The sequence below is a fragment of the Lagopus leucura genome, unplaced genomic scaffold (genome assembly GCF_019238085.1).
Source record: "Lagopus leucura isolate 7727_CA_CO unplaced genomic scaffold, USGS_WTPT01 Super-Scaffold_702, whole genome shotgun sequence".
Classification (NCBI taxonomy): Eukaryota; Metazoa; Chordata; class Aves; order Galliformes; family Phasianidae; genus Lagopus; species Lagopus leucura.
In genome coordinates, this window is record NW_024962254.1 from 10,318,202 (window position 1) to 10,345,015 (window position 26,814).

At 36.4% G+C, this 26,814-nt stretch overlaps 1 protein-coding gene across 1 annotated transcript in view; it reads left to right on the forward strand.

The window, feature by feature from the left end:
• CNTN5 (contactin 5) overlaps nt 1-26,814 on the forward strand; it is a 277,046-nt gene that overhangs the window by 80,260 nt on the left and 169,972 nt on the right. Inside the window, exon 6 of the mRNA XM_042862457.1 lies at nt 21,882-21,977. Coding sequence (XP_042718391.1) covers nt 21,882-21,977 — 96 coding nt within the window. The remainder of the gene's footprint in view (nt 1-21,881; nt 21,978-26,814) is intronic.

Below are 26,814 nucleotides of genomic sequence, written 5' to 3' on the forward strand. Positions count from 1 at the left end.
CGGACCCAGCACAGACCCCTGAGGAACACCACTAGTTACATGCCTCCAACCGGACTCTGCACCACCAACGACAACCCTCTGTGCTCTGCCAGTCAGCCAGTTCTCAACCCACCTCACTGTCCACTCATCTATCCCACACTTCCTCAGCTTTGTTATAAGGATGTCGTGGGGGACAGTATCAAATGCCTTGCTGAAATCAAGGTAGACTACATCCACTGCTCTCCCCCCATCCACCCAGCCAGAGACAACATCATAGAAGGCTACCAGGTTGGTCAAGCACGACCTCCCCCTTGTGAACCCGTGCTGACTACTCCTGATAACCTCCTCTTCTTCCAGTTGTCTGGAGATGACATCCAGTACAAGCTGTTCCATCACCTTTCCAGGGACAGAGGTGAGGCTGACTGGCCTATAATTGCCTGGGTCTTCCTTCTTGCCTTTTTTGAAGACCGGGGTGACGTTGGCTATCTTCCAGTCTTCAGGCACCTTCCCCGTCTTCCAAGACTTCTCAAAGATGACAGAAAGCGGTTCAGCAATCACCTCTGCCAGCTCCTTCAGCACCCGTGGATGAATCCCATCGGGTCCCATGGATTTCTGAACATTGTTGTTGCCTAGGCGCTCCCGGACCACCTCTTCCCTGACAGAAGGGGGGTCTTCCATTCCCCAGATCCTCTCACTAATCTCCAGGGTCTCAGATTCCCAAGGGGGAGCTTTTTCACTGAAGACAGAAGCAAAGAAGGCATTCAGTATCTCTGCCTTCTCAGCATCCCCCGTTACCAGAACACCCCCGTCACTTAGCAGGGGAGCCACATTCTCCCTAGTCTTCCTTTTACTGTTAATGTACTTGAAAAAACCTTTTTTATTATCCTTTATCCCCTTTGCCAGATTTAATTCCAGGCGGGCTTTAGCCTTCCTCGTCGCATCCCTGCAGACTCTGACAACATTCCTGTATTCTTCCCAAGTAGTCAGACCCTTTTTCCACATTTCATGGGCCTTCTTCTTTCCTTTGAGTTTGTGCACGAGCTCCTTGCTCATCCACACAGGTCTCCTGCCACCCTTTCCCGATTTCTTCCTCACAGGGATGCACCGATCCTGAGCTTGGAAGAAGAGCTGCTTAATTTTTTCATAAGTTTTCATATAAGTTATCTGAGGTACACAATGCCCATTCAGGTTGGGAAAGATTTACGTACTTGAAATTAAAATTGAAGTAATTTTTATTTTTTTTTTTTGTATTTCACAGACGTAGCCTACAAGTACCTACCTAGGGAGTAACACTGCATTTACTGTTTGTACCTGCCTGATGTCACAAATTACCATAAACAGAAATACCTTTCCCACATTAGGCATAGTCTTTAGAAGAAGGACTATAATAAATGATTTACAAATTTCAGTGTTTGAATTATAATGACTGCAAAGATGATATTTTTGATTTGGCTCTTTAAATTTCTTCTTGCAATGAAAATACACGTAAGCATTTATGGATTGATTTATAAAATTGCTCCTGCATCTACTCTTATGTAGGTTCTTTGCAGGTTTGTAGGTTTCTAATCTTCTATATTGCTACTGATTGTTAGTCAAGAGTACTTTGAGTTAGATATCTAAGGTCTTCAGCATCCACAAATATGATATATACAGAAATATAATTATCTTTTATCATAGAATCATTTGGTTTGGAAGGGATCATTAATGGCCATCTAGTCCAATTCCCCTGCAGTGAACAGAGACATCTACAGCTAGATCAGGTTGCTCAAAGCCCCGTCCGGCCTGATCTTGAATGTCACCAGGGATGGGGGGCACCCACACATTTCTGAGCAACCTATTCCAATGCCTCACCATTCTTATTGTGAAAACCTTTTTTCTCACATCCAGTCTAAATCTCCTTCTTTTAGTCTGAAACCATTTCCCTTTATTGTTTCACAACAAACCCTACTAAATAGTCTGTTCCCTTCTTTCTAATAGCCCTGTTTAGATACTGATAGGCTACTGTCAGGTCACCCCAGAGCCTCCTCCTCTCCAGGCTGAACAGCCCTAGTTCTCTCAGCCTGTGCTCATAGGATAGGTGTTCCATCCCTTGAATAATTTTTGTGGCCCTTCTCTGGATGTGCTCCAACAACTCCATGTACTGAGGACTCCCATCTGGATGCAGTACTCCAGTGAAGTCTCACCAGCACAGAGTAGAGGGGCAGAATTATCTTCCTCTCTCTCCTGAGCATGCTTCTTTTGAGTCATTTCATGACATGGTTGGCTTTACTGGGCTGCAAGAGCACATTGCTACCTCATAACCAGCTTTCCAGTGCCCTTAGGTCCTTTTCAACAGGGCTGAGCTCTAGACTTCCATCCCCCAGCTTGCACTGATAGTGGGGATTGCCTCCACCCAGGTGTAAGGCCTTGCACTGGGATTTGTTGAACTTCATGAGGTTCTTCTGGGCCACTGCTTGAACCTATCTAGATTTCTCTGGACAGCATCCCGTTCCTCAGGCTTGTCAGCAGTACTACTCAGCTTGGTGTCATCCACAGACTTGCTGAAGGTGCATTCAATCCTACTGTCAATGTCATTCATGAAGATATTAAAGATTGTTGGTCTCTGGTGCCTGTCCTACCTCTTTACCTTATTTTCTGTGGCCTTCAAGTTAACAAGGATGTTAAATTGAAGAGGATTTGGACAAGTGAAAGCTTACTAATGAACTGATACACAATAAAAATACAATCACAATGGCTCTGTAATCTAGCAGTAGAAGCAGAAACAAAATTCAGCCATCGAAAATTAAAGTAAACTTTTAGATTAAGGGTAAACTTAAGCTTCACAGGGAGAAAAAAATAACTACTAGGAGAACGTGGCTAGTAAAGTAGTGTAAATATTTATTTTTTTTTTTTTTTCCCCTGGAGCTATCTCTGTTTTGAACAGCAATTAATCTAGACAAATCCTACAGTTCATGTTACAAAAGAGTTACAGTACATATTTGAAATTGCCATTTCTCTATCACTTAAAGCATACAGAGATGTTTAAAAATTGCTGTATTTCTGACTACTTTGCATATTCCATTGGGAGCAACATGGCAATTATTCAATTGCTGAATACTAGCTGAAGACAGTAAAGGTAAAATTTGCACAAACAATCCTTCATTAGGAGCACTCATGGCAACCTGATTTATTCGTATACCTTAGGATATGTAGTCTGATTAGCTGCTTGACTTTGGCATACCATCTTTTTACTCCTGGGATCTCTGAAATTTACTTTCACACATTTTCTTCAGTCGAATATATCTGATTTATTCTATGTGACAATCACTGAATTAACCTTGTCATGTCTGACCATATGAAACAAATTCAGACAATTAGACATGAACCAAGTAGCCATTAATGTAACCAAGATTATTAGTAATGTATTTTTATTTTCATTATATTTTAGTCCTGAATTTTTGTGGATTCTGGGCAGCCCGTTCCAGCATCTAAGCACTCTCACAGAGAATAAATTTTTCCAAATGTCCAACCTGAATCTCCCCTGGCACAACTCGAAGCCATTTCGTCTTATCCTGTGGCCAGTTATGCAGGAGAAGAGGCCAAATCCCAGCTCACCACAAACTTCTTTCAGGTAGTTGTGGAGAATGATAAGGTCTCCCCCAAGCCTTCTCTTCTCCAGACTGAACAACTCAGCCACTATTTGTAAGACTTGTGCTCCAGACCCGTCACCAGTTTTGTTGCTCTTGTCTGGACACACTCTAGGGACTTAATGTCTTTCTTATACCTAGGGGCTCAAAACTGAACACAGTATTCAATTCTGATTATGACACAAAAATAGAATTACAATGTATTAAATAAAATATCATATGTTTACATTTGAATATAAAGTTGTTAAATTCACCATTCGTCAGACTCCATCAAGCCAATGGAATGATATAAAAGATTAATTTGACCCTTTCCATTTACAGTTTTAAGAGATAGTTAACTATAGTTTTTTTTATCATGAGCACTTTTCATTAAATATATTTTTGTCTATTTTTTACATTGTGCTTTTTTTTTGAAAGATTACATTGTGATTTTTTGAAAGATTTTACATCCTGCAATGACATTCTGTGCCTTTGTGCTTTGTGATTTAAAGGGCAAAGATACAAGGAAACTGATCCATATGTGGCGTATATTTGCATAACAATCTCAGTAAAACTGAGTAAGACATTCAGGAAATTGAGTATTCATATATACTCAGCAATCATTAGGCTGTGAATTGATTGTACAACTAGTTTGGGGCCCTTCATCAAGAAAAAATAATTACTGGTAATCTGGAAGGTGTTCAGAGGATATCCACCAAGATAATGGACACTGGACATTTGCCATGTGAGAAGAGGGTGGTAGAACTGAGCATGTTCAGTGTGGAACAGGTGGCTTCATGGGGCCTAAAAGCAGCCCCCAGTGCCTACAGGGAGGTTATCATGGAGGTGCATCCACCCTCTTCAAAATGGTGACTGACAGGAGGAAAAGAGAACGAGTGCAAATTGGAGCAAGAGTTATAAGGATAAAAATTTTCCCCATTGGGACAGCCATGCATTAACACACGTTTTCCCAAAGAGGCTGTGCAATGTCCATCCTTGGTTTTCATGACCCACCTGGATAAAGCTACAAGTAACCTGACCTAATACTGTAGCTGAACAAACAAAATATTCAAACACAAGATTGGACCAGCAATCTCCCCAAGTCTCCTTTACCCTTCATTATGCTATGATGCTATAAATCTGTGATCTATCTGATTTTCTTCTATACATCACCCCATCTATTAAATAACTGACTTTAGTTTTGCACTAAGCTCTAAAAGTCTATTTACTGCAGACAAGGGCTGCTAAACTCAACATTTTAAGTTTGCTCAAATGACAAAGATAAGTATTTCCATGTTCTGAGTGACAGGATTGATGGAAAGCATTTTGACACCAAATTGGATTACACAGAGAAACTTATATGAAAATATTTTTCTCTTCATCTCAATTTAAATATGTAAAATTATTTAAATATAATCATTTAAGGATGACTTGAGACTCGAGACTTCCAGTATAGGAAGAATGTAAAACAGAATATTAAACATATAGCTTTAGATTTTTGAACTTATTACTAAGGGGTTTTTACTGACAATTTGGGAAGTCCAGCAGCCAATATTTGTTTAGGGGAAAAAATCAAAATAAAGCATAAGAAAGTAAGGGATTTTTCCTCCAGTAATGTGATCTTGTTGGTATAACAGAGAATCTAAATGACAAGTTGTCTATTCAGTTTTGCAGAATTTGGCTGAATGTACATTTAATGGATAGAAGGCATAATGTATCCTCAAGAAATATCAACTTGACTTTTGAAATAGTATTTTTACATGTGCCAAGGGAAAATGAAAGACAACTTTATAAGCTACCATGAGGCAACAGAAAGCAAACATCTAGAAACCTGGACTTGTGTCATCTAGTTCCATCAGCTAGAGAATTCCTTATAAAGAGACAAGTGCTGAAAGCAGCCCCACCACTCTATAAATGGATTTCACACAAATGCTCTGCTCACCCATGGAGATACTGGAGGTCATTCAGTCCCACATCTAGGCTTAAAAGAAAAGCGGTCAGACTCCTCCTGATCTTCGCCTGTCAATACTGCTGTCTGTTATGTAGAAACAGCACCAGGCCATCAACTACATCTGAATCACAAGATTCAGGGCCATCTGCTTTTGTGCACACCATTCTTGATTTGTAAAAGCACAGGCTAAGGCTGCAGGCAAGATCTGAGAAAAGAACAACACACAGAAAGTTAATAAATAGTAAACAAAACTGCATTTGTTCTTTCAAAAATGATTTAAATTAAGAATTGTAATGTAGTTGCAGATGTCTCCCTTTTGATACTCTTTCCGTTTTCAAATGGTGAGAATGAGTATACCTTAATTCATTAATGAGGGCAAGTTTCTTTACTGTAAAAGTATGAAGAAAATGAAAGTGGAGCCAGGCTCTTTTCAGTAGTTCTCAGCTCCAGGTGAAGAGGTAATCTTCTGTAATATCAAATGAGAAAGAACCCAGTTTTAGAATCAATCTCAGTGACAACTGCTGAAAGGCTGGTTGCATCTGTGCTTTCTGAGTGGCATGCTATCACCAAATAAAGATGATGTGCCAAGCAGCTAAGTACTACATAACATATCAGTGTTCTTTTCATAATGCTGTATGCATTTTCTCATCACTGATATAATTGACTGCTGTAGACTGTCAGCGAATAGCAATCTTGGAATGTCTTCTTAAACACATATATATGTATATATTAAAATACAGAACTTTTCTTATTTACACAGAAGAAGAAAAGCAGGACACAGTAAGATATGTGAACCTCTAAGATTTTTCATACCTGAGAAACATTAAGGTGAATGCTTAGGTTGAGACAAGATTAGTAATAGACTACTGCCTTTAATAAAAATCTTTTAAAATCCTTTATTGTTATTATAATTATAATATTTCCCACAAATTACAAAAAAAATTGATTATTCTGCGCTCTACATTTCACATTATATAACAAAAAGGCAGAACAACTGCTATTTTACTCTCCAGCTGCTGAGTAGTCTGCTGGAGGCAAACAGAATTTATTCCCCATTCATAGTTTATGTACTGGACACACTTTCACTACAGGCACTGTGCCATCAGTGTCTATGTCATCTCTCCTAAAAGTCAGTGCCTGTAAGATCTAACAAGACTGACCAATCATTGTCTTTGCTTACAAAATGCTTCAGGAAAGATTCACAAGTCATCCATAGAAATTCATTGTAGAAATGTAAGAGGACAAAATGACAATTAAGAAAAAAAATATAGAGAAAATTAATGTGGAATTGCATTTATTTTCCCGGTAATCCCAATGGCCAAAGACACAACCATTAAGTTAACTAGAAAACCTAATGGATCTATATCAAGGCTGAATGTCAAACTAATGAACAAAATCTCATTTCTTGGCATAAATGTTCAATGAAGCTATGGTGTTTCCTATACTCATTAATATAAACTCATTTGTGTTGTATTAATAGTCATCATATTCTAAATAAGTATTTTGAAAAAACTGATTTCTCTTCAGGTTATACCAATGAGAAGTGACTGAAATGACAGCCGTGAACTAGAGCACTTCTCCTGTGGGGAAGGCTTAAGGGAGCTGGGGTTCTTTAGCCTGGAAAAAAGTCAGAGAGAATCTGTGTCTGTAAGTGTCTATAAATGAGGAGTGTGGCAAAGAGGATGGAACAAGGCTTTTTCTGGTGGTGTCCAGTGCCAGGATGCGAGACAATAGAAATAAACTAGAACACAAAAGATTCCATCTAAATAGAAGGAAGCTCTTCCATGCTGATGTTGGAACACTGACACGAAGAGATTACAGAGTCTTCCTCTTTGGCTATCTGGATGTGGTCCTTCATGACGTGCTCTGATTACCCCTGCTTGAGCAGGCAGCTTGGACCAATGTCCTCCGTAAGTCTTTTCCAACCTCAACAATACCGTGTTTCTGACAGCATTAGATTTTACATCTACTTCTTCTGCCTTTGCTTGAGTCTGCAATTACAAGTGCTTTTTTTTGTTGTTGGTTTTGTTGTTGCTGTTCTTGGTGGTTTTTGTTTGTCTGTTTTTTACTATAATCGTTTTTTTTCTGAACTTTGAAACATTCATTTAAACCATTCCTCAGAGCTTTTTACAGATCACCATATATCTTCAACAGAAAATATTTAATTAAAATTACTGCAAAAGCATTTGAATTCTATTTAATAGCTACAAACTTCTATAACAGCTCTTCATTACCTACTGGTAATTTGAGGAGTGTTGCTCAGAAATCACTATTTTACTGTTTTGCTTGCCAAATATGTGGGTACTTATTTAAGTGTTGTAATTTTCTTTATCTTATTGAGTATATGCATCCATCCATTTATTTTAAAGGAGGATAGTGCAGATGGGAAGAAAACAGTTTTTCTAAGAGACCATCAAAAGAACTGTATCACAGAAATAAGAGAATCACAGAAAACACCAAGGCTGGAAAAGACCTACAAGATCACCCAGTCCAACCATCCACCCATCACCAATAGTTCTCACTACACCATGTCCCTCAACACAAAATCCAAATGTTCCTTGAACAGCTCCAGGTTCAGTGACTCCACCACCTCCCTGGGCGGCCCATTCCACTGCCTGATCACTCTTTCAGAGAAGTAGTATTTCCTAGCATTCAGCCTGAATCTCCCCTGGCGCAGCTTGAAGCCATTCCTTCTACTCCTATCACCAGTTACACGAGAGAAGAGGCCGACCCCCAGCTCACTACAACCTCCCTTCAGGTAGTTATAGAGAGCAATGAGGTCTCCCCTGAGCTTCCTCTTCTCCAGACTGAACAATATTCAAAGTAACAGAGATTTAATGCTACCTAACAAGGCATCAGGAATATAAAAAATATTGCAATGGGATCTTCACGAATTGAATAGCAAGACTGAAATAATTAAACACAAATGAGATCCTTGCACATACAGTGGACTTCATGTTCGTTTATGACAGGTATATATATTAGCAGCTGCTATTTTTTTAGTTTGATTTTAAACACAGGTTCCCTCTGAACATCACAAATTAATTCTGTGCTGTATAGATTACAAAATACTTGCACAGGTTGCCCAGAAAGGCTGTGAAATCTCCTCCTTGGAGATCTTCAAAAGCCAGTGGGACGTGATCCTGAACACCCTGCTCTGGGTGTCCCTGCTTGAGAAAGGGTTGGACCAGATGGCCCCTAGAGCTTCCTTCAAATCTTAACTATTCTGCAATTCTGTGATCCAGAATCAGGATTTTGGGTCTCTAAATCTAAACCTATCTACTTTGTGCTTTGGGAATGTTATCATACAATACATTAATTCCATAGTTTTCAGTAAAAAAAGTCTACAGAGGGTTAAAGTTTGAATTTTGCCTTTAATTTGAATATATTTGGAAAAATATTATATCCAGATTTCCTGTGTATCATTTGAAAAATAAGATCAGTGCTGAACTGAGAAGAGGTAAAAACTATTTATTCATCTTTTACTAATGAATGTCAGACATAATTAAAGGATTTTAAATTAAATTCTGTCAGCCTCTATGTGGTTATGTCAGAGCATGGTAGATATTGAGACAATTAGAAAGCAATCTGGAGATCAAGGAAATATAATTCACTTTATTCATTTTCCTTTATTGCCAGATATCTAAATGTATAGGCAGCTGAATCTGAAATAATTGATTAAATTCCCCACTTAGTCTATTGAAGTCCTAGAACACAATTCATTTGTGTCATGTTGACATAGGTCAGATGAATCAGGCTTTTAAAGTGTCTATTTCTTTGCATTGTTTTCTGCTACATCAAAGTAGAATCATATGATAAGCTCCACATTGACTAGCTACCATTACTTAGTCACAGTACTATACATTTTAATTTTGCTTTCATTTGATTCACATTTTTAAATCATAACCATTTATGACATAACTGTGGCTGAATCAGTAAACATAAATATTCTAACATGATGCTTTACTTAGAATGAGTTTAATCCTAAAATCCATGCTTGCGTTGTTAACAGGAAACATACAGTATATAGTAGTAATTGAGTTGGACAAAAATGAATGTATGGTACCACAGTAATTGTTCGTGTCAATAATTTGCAATTACACTGATAAAAATCCCATTTCATCTCTTTGGAATGTGAAACCCGTAATGTGATGTATAGTGTAGTAAGCAAAACAGTTTATATTAAGATACATTTACAACATGCATGCATTTTTCCTCAAATGTTTAGGTACCATCTCCTTAAACATCAGTCTTTCCAATGATATTTCATCTGTCGTTAATCTTGAATCATTTTCATATTATTTTCCATACATCACTGTTTTCAATATTATTTCTTCTTAATCTTTTTTAAGAGTATCTCTTAATTTGTTATCATTTTGTATAAACAAATAATGAATAAGATATATATTGAGCAATCATATTCCAAAGTATACAAAGATTTATGCCTCCATTTAAATCATTTGAGTAAGCTCACTGGAGACCATTCCAATAAGTAAACTTAAATATTTATTTGTGGGATCAGCTAGAATCACAAGCAGATTAATTCAGAAGCTCAGATATTTTCTTAGGTAAAAAAAGATAAAAAAAAAGAAAGTTTTCATTTTCTTATCTTTAGCAATATTTTTATTAGTTTTAGGCATTCAACTCCATAAGATGTTTTCTGTAATTCAAATTAATCTCATAACTTTTACTGCAAAACCTTTCAGATTTTCCAATCTTCTTTTACAATGATTGCACCAGAACAACACATCATAATTATGTGACAGAGAAGTTTTCAAAGGACTTGATTTTCAGACAGAAAAAAAAAAAAAAACAAACAAAAAAAAAAAAAACCAGCTATAACTTCCAGTGTAGTAGGAGAAACAAATTACTTTTATATTATGCAATGATAACTAGGTCAAGCCTGGCAGGTATGAAAAGATATTCATCCTGAAATATTAAAGACTCACATATTCAGAGTGTGACACGTTACTTCTTGTTACTTAGTTTCTAAGTCATTCAGTGATTATCTGGCAATATTTCTTCAAAAACTGTGGTTTTAAAGCATTTCTTCTGCGGATTTTTTTAATGATTTTTCTTTCAGTGTTCAATATCCAATTCATTATTTACATTGTTTTGTATTAAATTTGACCAATCAATTCAATATTTTTTTTATTTCACAACCTCTAGTTATGAGATCCAAACTTGTCCTTTCTTTGTTCAGTATAAATTCCAGACATTATTTTTCACTAATGGCCACTTTTGCTTTGGTGAAATGTACTCCTTTTTTCATAAAGTGTATCCACTATACTTACTTACATTCATTCTTTGCTGACAAAATTTTATTACGTGTTTATGCTGTTATACCAAATGAACACAAATATATTTGCAATGGCTCAACTTCTTTTTAAGATTTTTCTCTATGTCTTCTTTCATGTCTGACTCTCTCTGAATGACTGTTTATTTTATTGTAATTTACTACAAGGCCAGTTCTTAACAGGTTTGATTTCTCTAACAGAATTTTTCCTACATGAAGTATTTATGCATTCAGAACTAAAAATTATTGAGACTGGAATTTATTTTTTAAACCTTTCAGTTGATGATTTGGCCCACAGTAATTAACACGTGTATCATGGAGCCCAGTCTTCCCTCATGACAAGACTTTGTATAAATATAACTTTCAGTTGTGGCCAGTTGTGGCTTTAAGACTTAAGGTACTGCACAATGTTTTTGAAGTAATGTATATGTTCTGATAGAACACCCAGACCTATTCTGTAAGGAAATTAAGTTGACTTCTATCAAAATACTTGCCTTTCCAGACTATTTTTTTAAAGGCTTGCGTACTACAGTTTTTAGATATATGTGCAATCTTGGTCAGTATGGTGTAACAAATGTTTTATTTTCTCATACGCTGTGTGGACAGAAGCCCATATGAAAGGAGAAGGTTTCCTTCGATTCTCCTTTGATGTAGTGGTAATACTTCCAAATTATTAATAACTTCCAAGTTAACAGGTTTCCCAGATTTGATTGCATTTAGTTTCAAAATCAGCAGTCAGCAGGGACATACTTGGTGGTAATTTGTTTTGTTCTAAAAAAGTTAATAAAAAGAGAATTATTGTTAAAGAAATCAATCTGTATTGTGTGGAACATCTAATTGATGTTCAGGAGAAATTATTTACTTATGTTTCTATTGATCAACTAACAATATAATATAATAGTGATAAATGATAAAGGAGTTTAAATTGTCAAATGACATACGGAAGGATTGCTGTTTGATGTGCATTTTCAAGACTGTGATCACTCATGGGTAACACTGTTAACTGATCTGCATAGTTCAACTTACTCATCTGTGTCTTTATTCAGTTTTATGTAGATATCTTAGGTAGAAAATGACTTCTTGAGAAACAGAAAGTGTGGAGGAGACAAGAACAGAGGAGCTTCTGAATTCAAAAGTGAATGGTCTAAAAGAACATTAGAATAATAAGGTAGATACATGGAGAGGTAACCACTCATGAAATGATGAGACATTTTACAAAGGTTTAACCTATTTGACATGACAAATGAAAAACTAATTTGTTATTCATTGGCCACACATTGAATCATTACATGAATGATCAAAACATCTTCTTAAAGGATTTTAATTGATGTGTTCTAGTTTACTGATTCAACAGTTTTAAGTACATAGACAGTATTTGTAATAGTTCAGCTGACCAGTGACAGTTTATTTATCTTATGTGATTTTCACTTGTTCAATTACTTGCTCATATCCTAAGCTCGGATTGCAATAACTCAGCTCCCCTTGATGTTAAATAGAATGACATCTCCAATACAAACTGTCATATTAAAAATCTTGGCTAAAATAATTTGTAACAATCAACTGCTACCTATGAAACTCTTTGTGATTCTAAGGCCTTCATTTCCAGTTTACCTATTCAGCTAACTCCAAGGTCTTAACGATTTACTTTTTAGGTGTGTTCAGACAATTAGATCAGACAATTGACTTGTTGGTCATATAGGACACCACAACTTGTAGAGAAGAGCAAATAAATAATTTCCTGGAAAATATGACCTTTTCTTTATGACACACAAGAAGTGAAGTACTGGGGCATTTATACACATTAATCTGGTGAAAAGTCAGCACTGTGAAATGAGAATTTGATATGTCATACCTCATATACATAGCATCTGCCAGCATCTTGCTGTTACATGAATCTAGACAGTCATGACATCATGTTAAATGCGAACTTCAATTCTCAGATATTTGTCCTAATTCAGTCACATAGAACATGCAATTCTAAATTTCTAGTTTCTTTTACACAAAACATTGCTTAAACAGAAGCAAAAACAATACAAAACAAAGAAAAAAAACTAATAAGAGCCAAAACATCCAAAACATTATCAAACACCTAATATTGTTCTTTAAAGTTGGAACTCTGGTATGGAGTACTTTTCTTGCATTTTATGCATTTATTCTTCATAGAGAACCTTGGATTCATGCCACTGAATAAAAATATCCATGAAATTAAAATAAATAATTGCCTGAATTTGTAGATCTCAGTCTTTTTTGTAGTCAGTAAAAAGAAATAATCAGTTTTTTGACTAGGATTAATCTCTTCCTAAATTAGAGACCTAAACTAGGTCAGATGAAACAAGTTGTGGAAATGCAGTGATATTTTTTCAGTGTAGTATAAAAGAAACAAGATAAATGTAGAAACTATGGAAGTTGCAAGGATTTAAATTGAGATGATATCAATAGCACACATTCAGAACTTGAAAAATCTTTCATGCTTTCCCGGGTGATAATAGTTTTATATTTTAGCTGTTTTATATATTTCTTTTAAATGTGTAGCTTATAGGAGAAAGGAACGTTGATGCTAAAGGTTTACACCATTGCCCTATAACAAACAGAAGTAAAAACATAATGTTATCTAATAATAACATTAAGTGAAAAAACATAGGTTGCTCTGAAAGTAATGCTTCCTGTTTATTTCCATAGAAATTACAATTAGGAGCACACAATAACTCCACTCTATAGAGCAAATTCTCAGCTACAAAACACTGTTTTTCAATATAATTGCCGCCACTAGCTATGATTTTTTTACCAGTGATGAACAAGAACCTACATGCTATGCTCAAAAAAAATCTGCACCACTGGAGATGACCCACTCTTTCACAGCTGCTGTGATGGCATCACTGCTAGGAAAATGTTGCCAACACAGTTCATCTTTCCATCAGATGGAAATCAGAAGGCACCAGTTCTGGAGTGTACAGTAAGTGTGGTAGGACATCCCAGCCAAGATTGGTAGTGTGCTCCACAGTCTTCAAACTGATATGGGTCCTGGCATTATCGTGTTGCAAAAGATTGTTTTCTTCTCTGGAAGACTCTGGAAGTTTGAGCCTTCATTTTAGTCAGTGTCACAATGCTTTGTTTATGGTTCCAGGAAATTCAAGAAGATCAGCCCTTTCCTATGCCAAAAGACAGTGAACACCACTTTACTTGCTGAAGTCTGCATCTTGAACTTTTTCTTTGATGGAGAACTCACATGTTGCCACTCCATGGACGACTATTTGTGATGACACCCCATCTCGTCTCCAATAATGATGTGATCCACTAAACTATCATCTATAGCTTTGTACTGGTTCAACAAGACCTGACAAACTTTCACATTGTATTTCTTTTGTTTCTCTGTGAGCATTCATGGGACCCATCTGGTACAAACTATTCCAATGTTGCTACCAGCATTTCCAATGCATTGAATCATAGAATCATAGAATCAAAAGCCAATTGAATTGAATATTGAAGCCAATATTCAGTTCCATATTCAGTTCCTGGACCATAATCTGCTGATTTACACAATTGAACTGATCAAGAAACCCTTCATTTTGTGGTATGGCAACTGTGCATGGCCATCTAGAATATGACTTGTCCTCTATGTCTCCATTGACACTGCTGAAGCACAACACCTACCACCTCACTGTGTTCACATTCACTATGTGATCTACAGAAACATTCAGCAAATAACAATGAATTTCAGTGGGAGAAATTTTTTCCACATGGAGGATTTAAATTTCAAAACTTTGCTTCATATATGCTTCCATGCTAGATGTCATTCTGTCAGACCACCATTCTGCTGCCATTTGCCACATGGCAACAACATGTAATGAATGTTCAACCTCTACTGCCATATTACCAACATCTACCTCTGACACCGTGGTCCAACATAATACAAGTCATTACTTTTGGAGAAGCCCTCATGGCTGTAATCAATGTTTGGCACTGTAACATAATTTAGCTCAATGCCACACATCATGTTTATATGCAGTGGTCACAAAGGTGTTTTTTCCGATTACTAATGATCGTATGTTTCGGCTTCCTATCACAGAATCACAGAGTCATGGGGGTTGGAAGGTACCTCAAGAGATCATTGAGTCCAGCCTCCCTGCTAAAGTAGGTACCCCACAACAGGTAGCCCAGGGAGGCCTGCGTACAGGTCTTGAATATCTCCATTCCATAACCACTCCAGACAGCCTGTTCCAGAGCTCCATCACCCTCACTGTAAAGAAGTTCTTCTCCCATTATTCTTTTTCTTATCTCTACACACCACTGAGAAGAGCCTGGCCTCATCCATTTGCCTACCACTTCCCTTTAGATATTTTCAAACATTTATCAGATCCACTGTTAGTTTTCTTTCCCTCATACAGGATATGCTGTGGCTATGTACTGGTGAGAAAACACCGCAGCAGCAACAACTGTGGCCCCCCAGTGGACTCCTTCGAGGAGAGCCCTGTCTTTTTTAACTGTGGAGCCAAGAACTGGACACAGTAGTCTAAGTGTGGCCTCACCAGGGCAGACTAGAGGGGGAGGATCACTTACCTCGACCTGCTTCCACATTCCCTTTAATGCACCCCAGGATAGCATTGGCCTTCTTGACCAAAAGGGTAGATAACTGCTCGTGGACAACCTGTTGTCCACCAGGACATCCACGTGCTTCTCTGCAGACCTTCTCTCCTGCAGGTCATCCCCTAACCTGTACTGGTACATGCAGTTATTCCTCCCAGGTGCAAGACTTGCTCTTGTTAAATGTAATCATTTTTTTCCCTGCCCAACTCTCTACTCTGTCCAGGTCTTGTTGAATGGTAGCAGAGCCTTCTGGTATGTCAGCCAATCCTCCCAGCTTTATATCATCATCATCAGACTTGTTGGTTAGACACTACCTCTTCATCCAGGTTGCTGTTAAAGATGTTGAACAAGATCAGACCCAGAAGCAATGCCTTGGGAAAACTGCTAGTTACAGGCATCCAACCTGTGCTGCTACTAACAACTCTCTGAGCTTTGCCATTCAGCCAGTTCTCAATTCACCTCACCTCCACTTATCTAACCCACATTTTCTAAGTTTCATAACAAAGATGTGGGAGACAGTGTGAAGCACCCTGCTGAAGTAGGTACAAAAAGTACACCACATCAACTCTTCTCCCCCCACCTACACAGCCAGTGATGACATTATTGAAGGCTTTCAGATTGGTCAACCATGATTTCCCCTTGGTAAATCCATGTTGACTACTCCTGATAACCTTCTTCTCCAATTTTTCTGTATCCAGAACAAATTGTTCCATCAACTTGCCATGGGTGGAGGCAAGACTGACTGGCCTGTTGACTACTACTATAAAGTTGTGGATTTTCAAATAAATTATAAGGAGGAGATTGATCTCAATCAATTCTCTATGGCACCATGAGAGGAGGAACTTGTCTTTCATAAAAAGTGATAGCTGGCATCTAGTTAAAGAAAGTTACTACAAATAAAATAGTATTTTCAATATATGATTAAATGTGTGGAGTGAATTTAATTGGGGGGAAAAAAAAACAGACTAAAAGAAAATGAGAAAATGGAAAAAGCACTTGTAAGTACAAAGGAAAAAGTAAGAAAGTAGAATTATAAATACTGTGTACAGAATTTTGACAAATTAGCATCCCACTCTGTGCCAGGAAAGTGTATTAAAAAGCAATCAAATAGAAATGTGTATGTGTGTTTCTGAGGAAGAAGATAAGCTCATGTAAAACAAAGTGTTTACAACATATTACAGTGAATGTATTACTCAAGTGCAAGTCTATTTGCTCAGCAGCTCTAGAAATAGAACCATTTACTGATGCAGTTTATTTTGGTTATTAACTGTTAGCTATTGTATTTGAAAGTCTTTTCTTTCATTTGCTACTTAAGGTAGGTTTAGGTTGTCTGTTGGATTAAGTTGCTGCTGCTGCAGTGTATTCACTCCAGTACATAGCCAAGCACCACCGCACCGTTCTTTCATCGGCCCTTCTTCAAATGAACAGGGGAAGAAAATATGAGGAACGGTCAATTATTGCTCTTCAGTTTTACTACGTTAGCATGTTTTAAGCTCCTTTTATGGATTTGTAAATTCTATGTGATAGTAAATGGAGAAGATATAGAAAAACATTACCTGATTAAGAAAAAACACAGTTAGGCATAGGCTGGTAGATAAATACACAAGTGGATATTACTACTGCAATTAGTCATAATTTATAAAAATTACAAATGTGAAAATGTCAATAAGGTCAAGGAAAAGAATATACCTTAACAATTCTTTTGTGTTTTCTAATGAAAATGTAGTTCAGGATTAATTAATGGATGGTTTGTACATTATAATTTATGCTGGCAGCATGTTAGAGAGAAAATTACTTTCTTCCAACAATATGCATATGGACTACCACTGTCCCAAGTTTCTTTAATCACCTCTATTCTGAGCAAGAAAAATAAAGGAATTTTATAATATGTATCACAGGTTCTGAAATAAGTTTCTGTAATGCATATAAAAGTAAAGTATCCTGCTTTTTCTCTTTTTTTTTTCATTTAATTTATTTTCAGGCATGAGTCTTTAAGATTTCTCCTGTGCTCTTCATCTTTTTTTGTTGTTGTTCCCTGAAAACATCTGTCGAATTACCTTCTTATTTTACGTAAAAAATTTCCCTGAAACTCCTCATTAAGTCTGCAGATACAGTGAGACAGAATAAAGTGTGTATGTTTAGAATATATACATATTCCCTATCTTTCTGTTTTCTCTTGCTATGTACATGTACACTAACCTATTTGATGACAAAGGCTTTTTTTTTTTTTTTCAAATTATCAGACTGATAATTTGTGAAGGAGTCAAAAGGTTTCGGGGAATGAATGATAACAGCAGAAATAATAACCATGATATACACTCTGAAGTTTCTGACTGTTGCTCATATTTGATTACTTAAATGTCATATGATAATGTGATTTTTCAAAATTCAAAATTTTTCTTTTTTTCACAAAATGTGGTTAGATGATGTTTCTGTCATGTTAGCAATCTTTTTGCCTTAGGTTTCTTGAACACTTTTTCTATCTAACATCTTCAGTACCAAAAGTTACTCTTGCTAAGGTCCAATGAGCGATTCTAAGTACAAAGCTCCTCCTTCTTAAACTAGCATTCCTAGACAATATGTGTATGCCAGTACAAAATGATACAGTTATTTCTTTAACCATCTTAATATTCTATGATCACTGATTTTACTTCATTGAACCTAAAACTTCCCTGTAGAATCATGGATATCATTTTTTCTTAATTCCTACATTTAATTCTTCTGTTGCCTGTGTGAGCCTCATGAGCTACTGAACAAATATTTCCTATTGCTTAAGGTGTAAAATTAAGCAATATTTTTAATATAGGCTGTACTGGAAGTTTGAAAAAACATGTTTTTAATCGAATTTGTTTTCTGTAAATCTTATCTTTTTAAAAGAGCTACAATTCCAGCTCAAGTTTCATTTCTTAGCTCTGCCTCTCACATACAAGGAAAAGAAGGCTACTCTGTGGCAACAAAACATTTATGTTTGTCCTTGGCCTGAATTTTACTTTGCATAAAGCTATTTTTACCTTGTTAGAAAGAAGATTGCCTACTTTATATTCATTTTAGGTATTTTCAGCATATGCCCTTAAACATTTTAATACCTATCGTATGATACCCTTTTAAACTCTGTAATAAACTGCACATGAATAGTTTAAACTCAAAGCATTGTACTGGAAGAGAAAAATGCTCTGCATTAGTCTAGTTTCTACTTTAAAAAGGCATTAACTGGTTTAAGTGACTGATAATGAACTACGAAGCCTTCTACAGCTTCTTTGTGTGTTTCCCAAGCACTAAACACCAAACACAGATCAATTTTTTATTTTTAATCTGATCTTAATTTGGTAGCAATCATTAGTGGGCTGTTGTCAGGGCTGCAAAAACCTGCCTCTTCACTGTTTGCAGTGAACTGCAACTGAGACATAGAAACTATAATTGAAGTGAATTGGAAGGATAACAAGAGTTAAAAATGTTTCAGCTTTTGGCTTTTATATGAATTCTTCTGTCAATTTACCAAAAAAAAAAAAAAAAAAGAAAAAAAGAAAAAGAGCACCTGAAGTATTAAACTTAATGTGACTGATCCTTCTATTCTCATCCACATATGTATAATCAAGAACTGGAAGAAACAATTGCTAGATTTCCTTTGCTATTGGTCCTTTCCTCTCTTTACTTAGTTGTTTATCTGACTGCTAGTTCTTTCCAGCTTTCCTGTTACTTTCTGTTCCTTTGACTTCCTTGAGAATCTTCTCATTTACTTCTGATTATTCCTTTCACATTCTGCAGAAGTATTTTGTGATCTACTGCGTCTTCTTCTTGAGGAGGCTCAGGGGAGACCTCATTGCTCTCTATAACTTCCTGAAGGGAGGTTGTAGTGAGCTGGGGGTCGGCCTCTTCTCTCGTGTCATTAGTGATAGGACCAGGGGGAATGGTTTCAAGCTACGGCAGGGGAGATTCAGGCTGGACATCAGGAAGTATTACTTTTCAGAAAGGGTGGTCAGGCACTGGAATGGACTGCCCAGGGAGGTGGTGGAGTCACCGAGCCTGGGGGTGTTCAAGGAAAGGCTGGATGTTGAGGGACATGGTTTAGTGGGAACTACTGGGAATAGGCGAACAGTTGGACTGGATGATCTTGAAGGTCTTTTCCAACCTTGGTGATTCTATGATTCTATGATTCTATGATTCTATGATTCTACTGTTGGAACTACTGTTGTTAGTATGAACATTTTTTATCCTTAACACACATCAATGCATACAAACACACATGTGCTGAGAGAAACTTATACTTCACCTCCATTCAGAAGAATAGGAGTAGCCTCTGCAGAGAACCATCCTGCCAGCCAGATGTTTTGGATCAGTGTTACTGCTTTTTTCCCAATCTTCTAAATTGTGTCAAAGATCAAGGACAGTACTGATCTAGTTGTACCCGAAGTAGGACATACAGAACATGTTCCACCAAACACACTGGATCTAATGCCTTGCATCTTCACTAGCTCTGGAGTTACTGTACTTTTTCTCTCCCGCAGTGGAGATTGCTCTTGTGTCAAAAATTATTCTTTAGTAACACACTAAAAATAAATAAATAAATAAATAAATAAATAAATAAATAAATAAATAAATAAATGAAATTGCACTTTTTTTAGCAATAAAAATGATTGTGCTATTCTGTGTTTGCCAAGTATCTCCAGAAATATATATTGATCTTCACATTAGCAATGAAGACTGGCTATATATCTTCAAAGAGGTGAATGTTGTGTATTTGTTAGGTTTGTGTGAAGGAAAATGGAAAACATGTAGCTAAAACCTCTTGAACTGCTCTGAAAAGATATAGTGTTATTTTTGCCACAAGCTCTGTGATAAGGTTAAATAACTCTATGACATAAAATGAACTTCCCTGGAGAATTAAAGAAAAACAAAACAAAACAAAAAAAAAAAAAAAAAAATTCTCTAACCAACCAGTCAAGTACATCACCACAATATGAAGGATAAATTCATTCTATGTGGGGCTGCCTTAAAGAGAGTTGGAGGTTTATGTTATAGTAAGAATACTGAGCAGACGCAGATGGCATCTCTTTAATTAACCTTTAAGAGTTTTTAGTTTTTAGAAATAATAGTTTTAAATTCCTTTTTTAATGACTTTTTTTTTTTTTCCCAATATGGCTACAGGACGTGTATAAAATTTCCCTTTTGTTTAATTCTGAATCTTCCATCCTAGACTTATTATTTTAATTCAAGAAAACTCCACGCATGATCCTTCACCTTCCTTTGCTTTTATGCTTTCCTTAAGATTAATTTAAACCAGAACATTTCTTACAAATTTGGTTTCAGATGTACTAGAAATGACCAAGTTAATCTGTGAAAACGAATCTCATGGATTTCTTAAAGAAGTATAAAATATCGCTTCTCTGTCCCCCTCTCTATTTAGAAACTCTGTCATTTCACTGCTACGAATTTTTACTATTGAATTCATAGTATTTATGTTTGCTTAGCTATTAAATTCTCTATATCGAATGTTTCCAAATTGTTTTTTTCTTTTCTTTATAGAATGAATATAGCATACTTACAGTATGGGTTCCAGGTATTCAGTAGTGTTACCTCTTTTTTCCATTGTCAGAGGACTGCAAAATATTGGGGGGGGTTGTTTGTTTGTTTGTTTGCTTGTTTTGTTTGTTTCTTTGTTTTCTCCCAATACTGACAAAGGAAGTACTGCAATGATAATATTGTAACATACAGATAAATTGCTTGGTTTGATTTCAGGACACAACCTGAAAACGTGTTGAAGCCATGATCCACCAGTTAGTTTTGTACATCTTTTACAAACCCTGAAGTTTGTTCATGTATACACTCATGCACTTTGTCAGTATGTGAGGAGTAAATCAAAGTGTTCCTTAGGACACCCCTATGGAAAAGATTCATATCACATTTTCTTGAGGAGGGCTGCAAGTACATTTTATGGAAATTTGGTGACATTCTTCTTGCCTGAAAAATTGACCTTGAAAAAAAATCTTTGAGGACACACACTGCTTTTAAAAGGACTCAGCAATAATCCATTTTGAAAGGTTATTGTCTTCATAAATTTTGCATTAAAATAAAAGCTAAACATTGGTTTGTTAAAAAATAATAATAAAAAAAAAAATTGGCTGGCATATCTGTTTTATTTTAGAAAAATGTAGACCTTAAAACCAACCTACATAAAGTCATATAATCAAAATGGTATACCAGTGAAAAGCAGAGATTTTTTAACTAAGAAAACACTGAATTTCAAGCTGTACTACCAGACAAAACGACTAGCTATGCAGGACTAACTATCTCAGTATTCTCTAAATATAAAGTAATAATAATTAAATCACTCATTAGATTATTTTTTATTATAACTTAATAATAATTAAATCATTCATTAGTTGAAGAAGAAATAAATTATAAGTCACGGTAGTAACAAATATTAACATTTTTGTATGTAACTAAAATTGCTGTGTTCTTTTAATAGATCTGGGGAATTTTAGTGGTCGGACAAGAAGTGCTGTCTCTGTACGTGAAGGTCAAGGAGTGGTTCTGATGTGCTCCCCTCCACTTCATTCACCAGGTACAGTAGGTTGCAGCTTGTATGCGTACTGATCCTTTACAGTACGCTCATTATAGGATGCTTGACATTGTTGATATCTGTATCTGACTGTGGGTCTTGAAGATGAAATATACACAGTTCTGCTAACTTTTTGGAGCACCAAAGGAGTAATTAACGCTCATTCTGCAAATTCCACTGGATAGCAACAGGATTTCTGTTATGAGAATGTCTTATTCCCACTACAAAAGTTCAGTGTACCAATTGTCTCCACGCCAATAGTGGTGAATATGCTGCCTTGAGATTACATAATATTTTTCCCAGAGTTTGGAAACCTTCAAAAATTGTTCCAAGTGTCAGTGCTGAGATATAGATTTTGAATACATATTGGCTTCTCTTTTCAGAAGTACAAACATGGTTTTGATTACTTTCACTTGCTGTACAGCTTAGTTTTCGGTACACAATAGCATAATTACTAGCAGCCAGATATATCATAAATCCCATGAAATGACTATGAATTTCCAAATTTAATTGTAGTTATGCAAAGAGATCGTGTTTCTGCTTTTCAGATTGGTGCTCTTGAAAAGGCTGTGGTTAGCTAAATGTGTTTTCACATTTAGATAACACATAATACCTAGACACACAGCTCTAGACAGAATATCATGTTAGCAACTAGGTGCAGTATAGCTTATTGTTTTCCCATTTGGGAAATGAGATCTGTACAAAATGGCTTTTCCTGACTTCAGATTTGAGTTCCAGAAAAAGTCACATTGCAGACAGAAGTGTAGGAAAAAATACCTCCTCTGAATTTCAATTGTAGAGATGTATTCTGTTTATATCTATTGTGGGATTATTGTTATTATAATGATGAGTGTGATAAACAGTTGTAATTATCTCATCATCTCTCTACTTTTCTGACTTCTGAATACATTTTCTTGTTGTAGTTGCCTTCACAGTCCATTTCTGCATTTGACTTGATGGTCCACATGTGATACAATTGGCTGCAAGATTTTAAGCTTGATTAAGATAAATAAACAGGGAAGAAGTTGTAGGCAAAAAAATGTTCCAAATCAAGAGCTGAATTGCATTTCTTCAAACTGACTGGCAGTGTAAGGATGGATGGGCAACAACAGTGCAATAGTCATATGTTTTTTAACTGCTGTCATTTAATAAAATACACCTAATATGTCATCAACATACTTTTAAATTTTCCCTAAAAATGTGCTGCTAAACTTAAATTTAGCTAGATTTTCAATGCCATGTTCTACTGCAGTAGACACGTTACCTTTGATTGTGAAAAACTGTACTATTTCATTTTCATCAGAGTGCCATCAAAACTCTGCTTGGAAAATCCTATATTTAAAATGATCAATGGCTTTAGTTTATGTTGCTTCAACATTGGTACACTATGACAGCAAAAGATTCCTTCTGGAAAAATATTTGTAGCCTCTATTGGCATAGTTCCGTTGTGATAGAAGTTCATAGAATGGAAGAATAATCACTGAAAGCTAAAAAATTTCATTGGTATACAAAATCAAGCACAAGCTCATGAATATGGTAAGGGGACCTGACCTTCCTTTTTTGTTTGTTTGTTTGTTTGTTTGTCATGTAATATGCAGAATCAGAAGCAATTTCCTTCTGTCTCCCTTCTTGCAAAATGAATTATGAACTGTAGTAAATCTTTTGTGGTATTGCTATGGGACAGAAAATAATATCAGTAGTGCCTGGAGACACCTGAGAAAGTTGGGGGGGAGGGGAGCAGTCTCCATCATCCTTACAAAAAATGTTACGCTTCACAGAATCAGAATCACAAGGTTGGAAACGACCTGCAAGATCATCCAGTCCAACCACCCTCCCATTCCTATCAGTGCCACAAGCTACTAAACCATCTCTCGTAGCTCCTCATCCAGGCGCCTCTTGAACACTATCAGGGACGGCGACTCCACCACCTCCCCGGGCAGGCCATTCCAGTGCCTGACCACCCTCTGAGAGAAAAAGTTTCTCCTAATATCCAACCTAAACCTCCTCTGGTATAACTTCTTGCCATTTCCTCGGGTCCTAGTATTTGCCTGGGAGAAGAGGCCAGACCCTTTTGCACCACAACCTCCCTTCAGGAAGTTGTAGAGTGCAATGAGGTCTCCCCTGAGCCTCCTCTTCTCCAGACGGAACAATCCCAGCTCCCTCAGCCGCTCCTCGTAAGACTTGTGCTCCAGACCCCTCACCAGTTTCGTTGCCCTTCTCTGGACACGCTCCAGGGCCTCAATGTCGTTCTTGTAGTGAGGGGCCCAAAACTGAACACAGTACTCGAGGTGCGGTCTCACCTCGAGTACAGGGGATGAGTACAGGGGATGATCACCTCCCTGCTCCTGCTGGCCACACCATTTCTAATGCAGGCCAGGATGCCGTTGGCCCTCTTGGCCACCTGGGCACACTGTCGGCTCATGTTCAGCCGAGCATCAACCAACACCCCCAGGTCCCTTTCCTCTTCACAATCATCCAACCACTCATCCCCAAGCCTGTAACGCTGCCTGGGGTTGTTGTGGCCAAAGTGCAGAACCCGACACTTGGCCTTGTTAAACCTCATCCCAATTCATCTCAATAATATTCAGTGAAACTCTGGTAGTGAGGTACAAGACATTAATGAAAGATGACTGTCAGATTAAAATCAGTATATGAAACATTTTTCAACAAGCATAGAACTTCAGAGGGGAAATGTGTGAGCTCAGTACTGAAATTAAGTAGGAAACATGAAACTTCCCTTCTTTTGTCCAACTTCCAACTCCTTTTATAGAGGAAAGAAGTGTCAAGGATTTTCGTGAAGGAACATTTAAAATACAGTTATTATTTTTTTAAAGAATTCAATTTCTGGATTGTAGTTTCTGGGTCTGATTTTCAAAATGTTATTTCTCCTAAGCAGCCCTGAGAAATTTTGACCTCTAAAATCACGAACAATAAAATAATCTAAAAGTTAACAGTTAAATAACAGTTAAATAGTTAAATAAATGTTTGAAGCATGTGTGACATGTGAACATCTAACATTTACGAGACTATGAGTTGTGAGTAGGCTTTTGAGAGAGATTTTTCTGTAGATGAGCAGTGCAAGCTCCACTATATTGATTAATTCACATTCACCAGCATCTTTAGGAATAATTTTTACTTACTATCCAAGGAGATAAATCCATGATATCTTATCAGATCTAATAATTCTCCACAGCATCATGATCAATCCATGTTTCAACAAAATCCCATTCTTAAATCTTTAAGTCAATACTTATAACGCCTAAGAATTTCCAGATTGAGTCTTTATAGTAAATGCAGGTTAAAAAAAAATTAAAAAAATAAGACTTAATGTTGGAACAGTATATTAAAAGTGATATAGGTTTATTTACCTGTTTTCAAACAAGAGATAAATAATTATTTTTTTATTGAATAGTGCTCACATGTTCTTTTTACAGAACACAGTTCTTCTGGAAAAATATGACTGTATTTACAAAACAGATATGTACAAATTATTCATGTTGGTTCATTATGTTGTTCTCCAAATATTTTACAGAGGAAATATGCAAAGAAAGCCCCAAAACACAACAAATATGTTCAGAATATTTCCAGTGTGCACTCAAATGAGAGAATTAAAGGGAGAAATATATGTTGATTTTAATGGCTGTATTTATTAAGTTATCATTATCTTTGCTGAGAAATGCCTTATCAAAAAATTGAGGGAGTTTTACAGCAGATATTATTTGTAGTAAAATACATTCAAGAAAAAGATTTTGTTCAAACTTCTTATGACAAACAGCAACCATCAGATTCTCACCTCCTGCTTCTCTGAGACTATTACTTATATATATGCTTCTTACTTCACTAGGAATACTACATCATTTTAATTTTTCTACTTGAAAAGATTTTCTGTTAATTCTTATTTTGTTGCAAAATCTGAAGTTGTCCCTTGAGAAATACATGGATAACTTGGACATTCATAAACATAGCATTTCATTCTTTAAAAAAAAATAAAAAATAAAAAATAAAAATTTAAAAAAATCACCATAAACATTTCATCTACTTCTTCTCTACCCTTTACTGCCTTTTTCTTCAGAACAATTTTCCTAGGCTGTAAATTTGTTAACTGAGAGATTCATTAATTACCCACTTCTTAAATAACAAGCTTTGTTTGATATCTCCATTTAAAAAGGTTTCTGCTGCTTTTTTTCCATAAACATGATTATGGTTCTTCATTGTACTATGCTAAAGAATGTAAACATTGGGTTTCATTCAGTCATTTAATTATCTTAATTACAAGATTTACCACAAAAAGATTAAAAATGAAAGGAAAATTTCATCAAGATTTACATGTTTCCCTCAAAATTAATACCTTCAGTTGAGCTTTTTAAGGCTTTTATTCAAAGCTTTCAGTAGCAGCTTAATAGAAAATGAGGTTTCCCATTGCTATAGTAGTGTCAATATACTGCACTCTGTGAGTCAGCAAAGTAGAGTCAGTAGTCGTCTTCTGCTTCACTTCAAAGAGACATTGCTGTCTGGAGGCAGTGTACAACATCTGTACTGAAGATAAATTGAATTTTTTTTAATCTCTTTCAGGAGGACAAATTTGATCTTACCCAATTCTAAAACTGTAATACAGGCACTAGCATTTATGCCTTCATAATTTTCATAAATAATAGAATAATTGAATCATCATTGGAAAGGACCTTAACTCACGCTCCAGCCCACCCCCCCCACCATGGGGAGGCTTGACACCCACTAGATCAGGCTGCCCAGGATCCCATCCAATCTAGCCTTGAACACCGCAATGGGGCACCTACAACTTCTATGGGCAAACTGATCATGTGTATCACCAGCCTCTGAA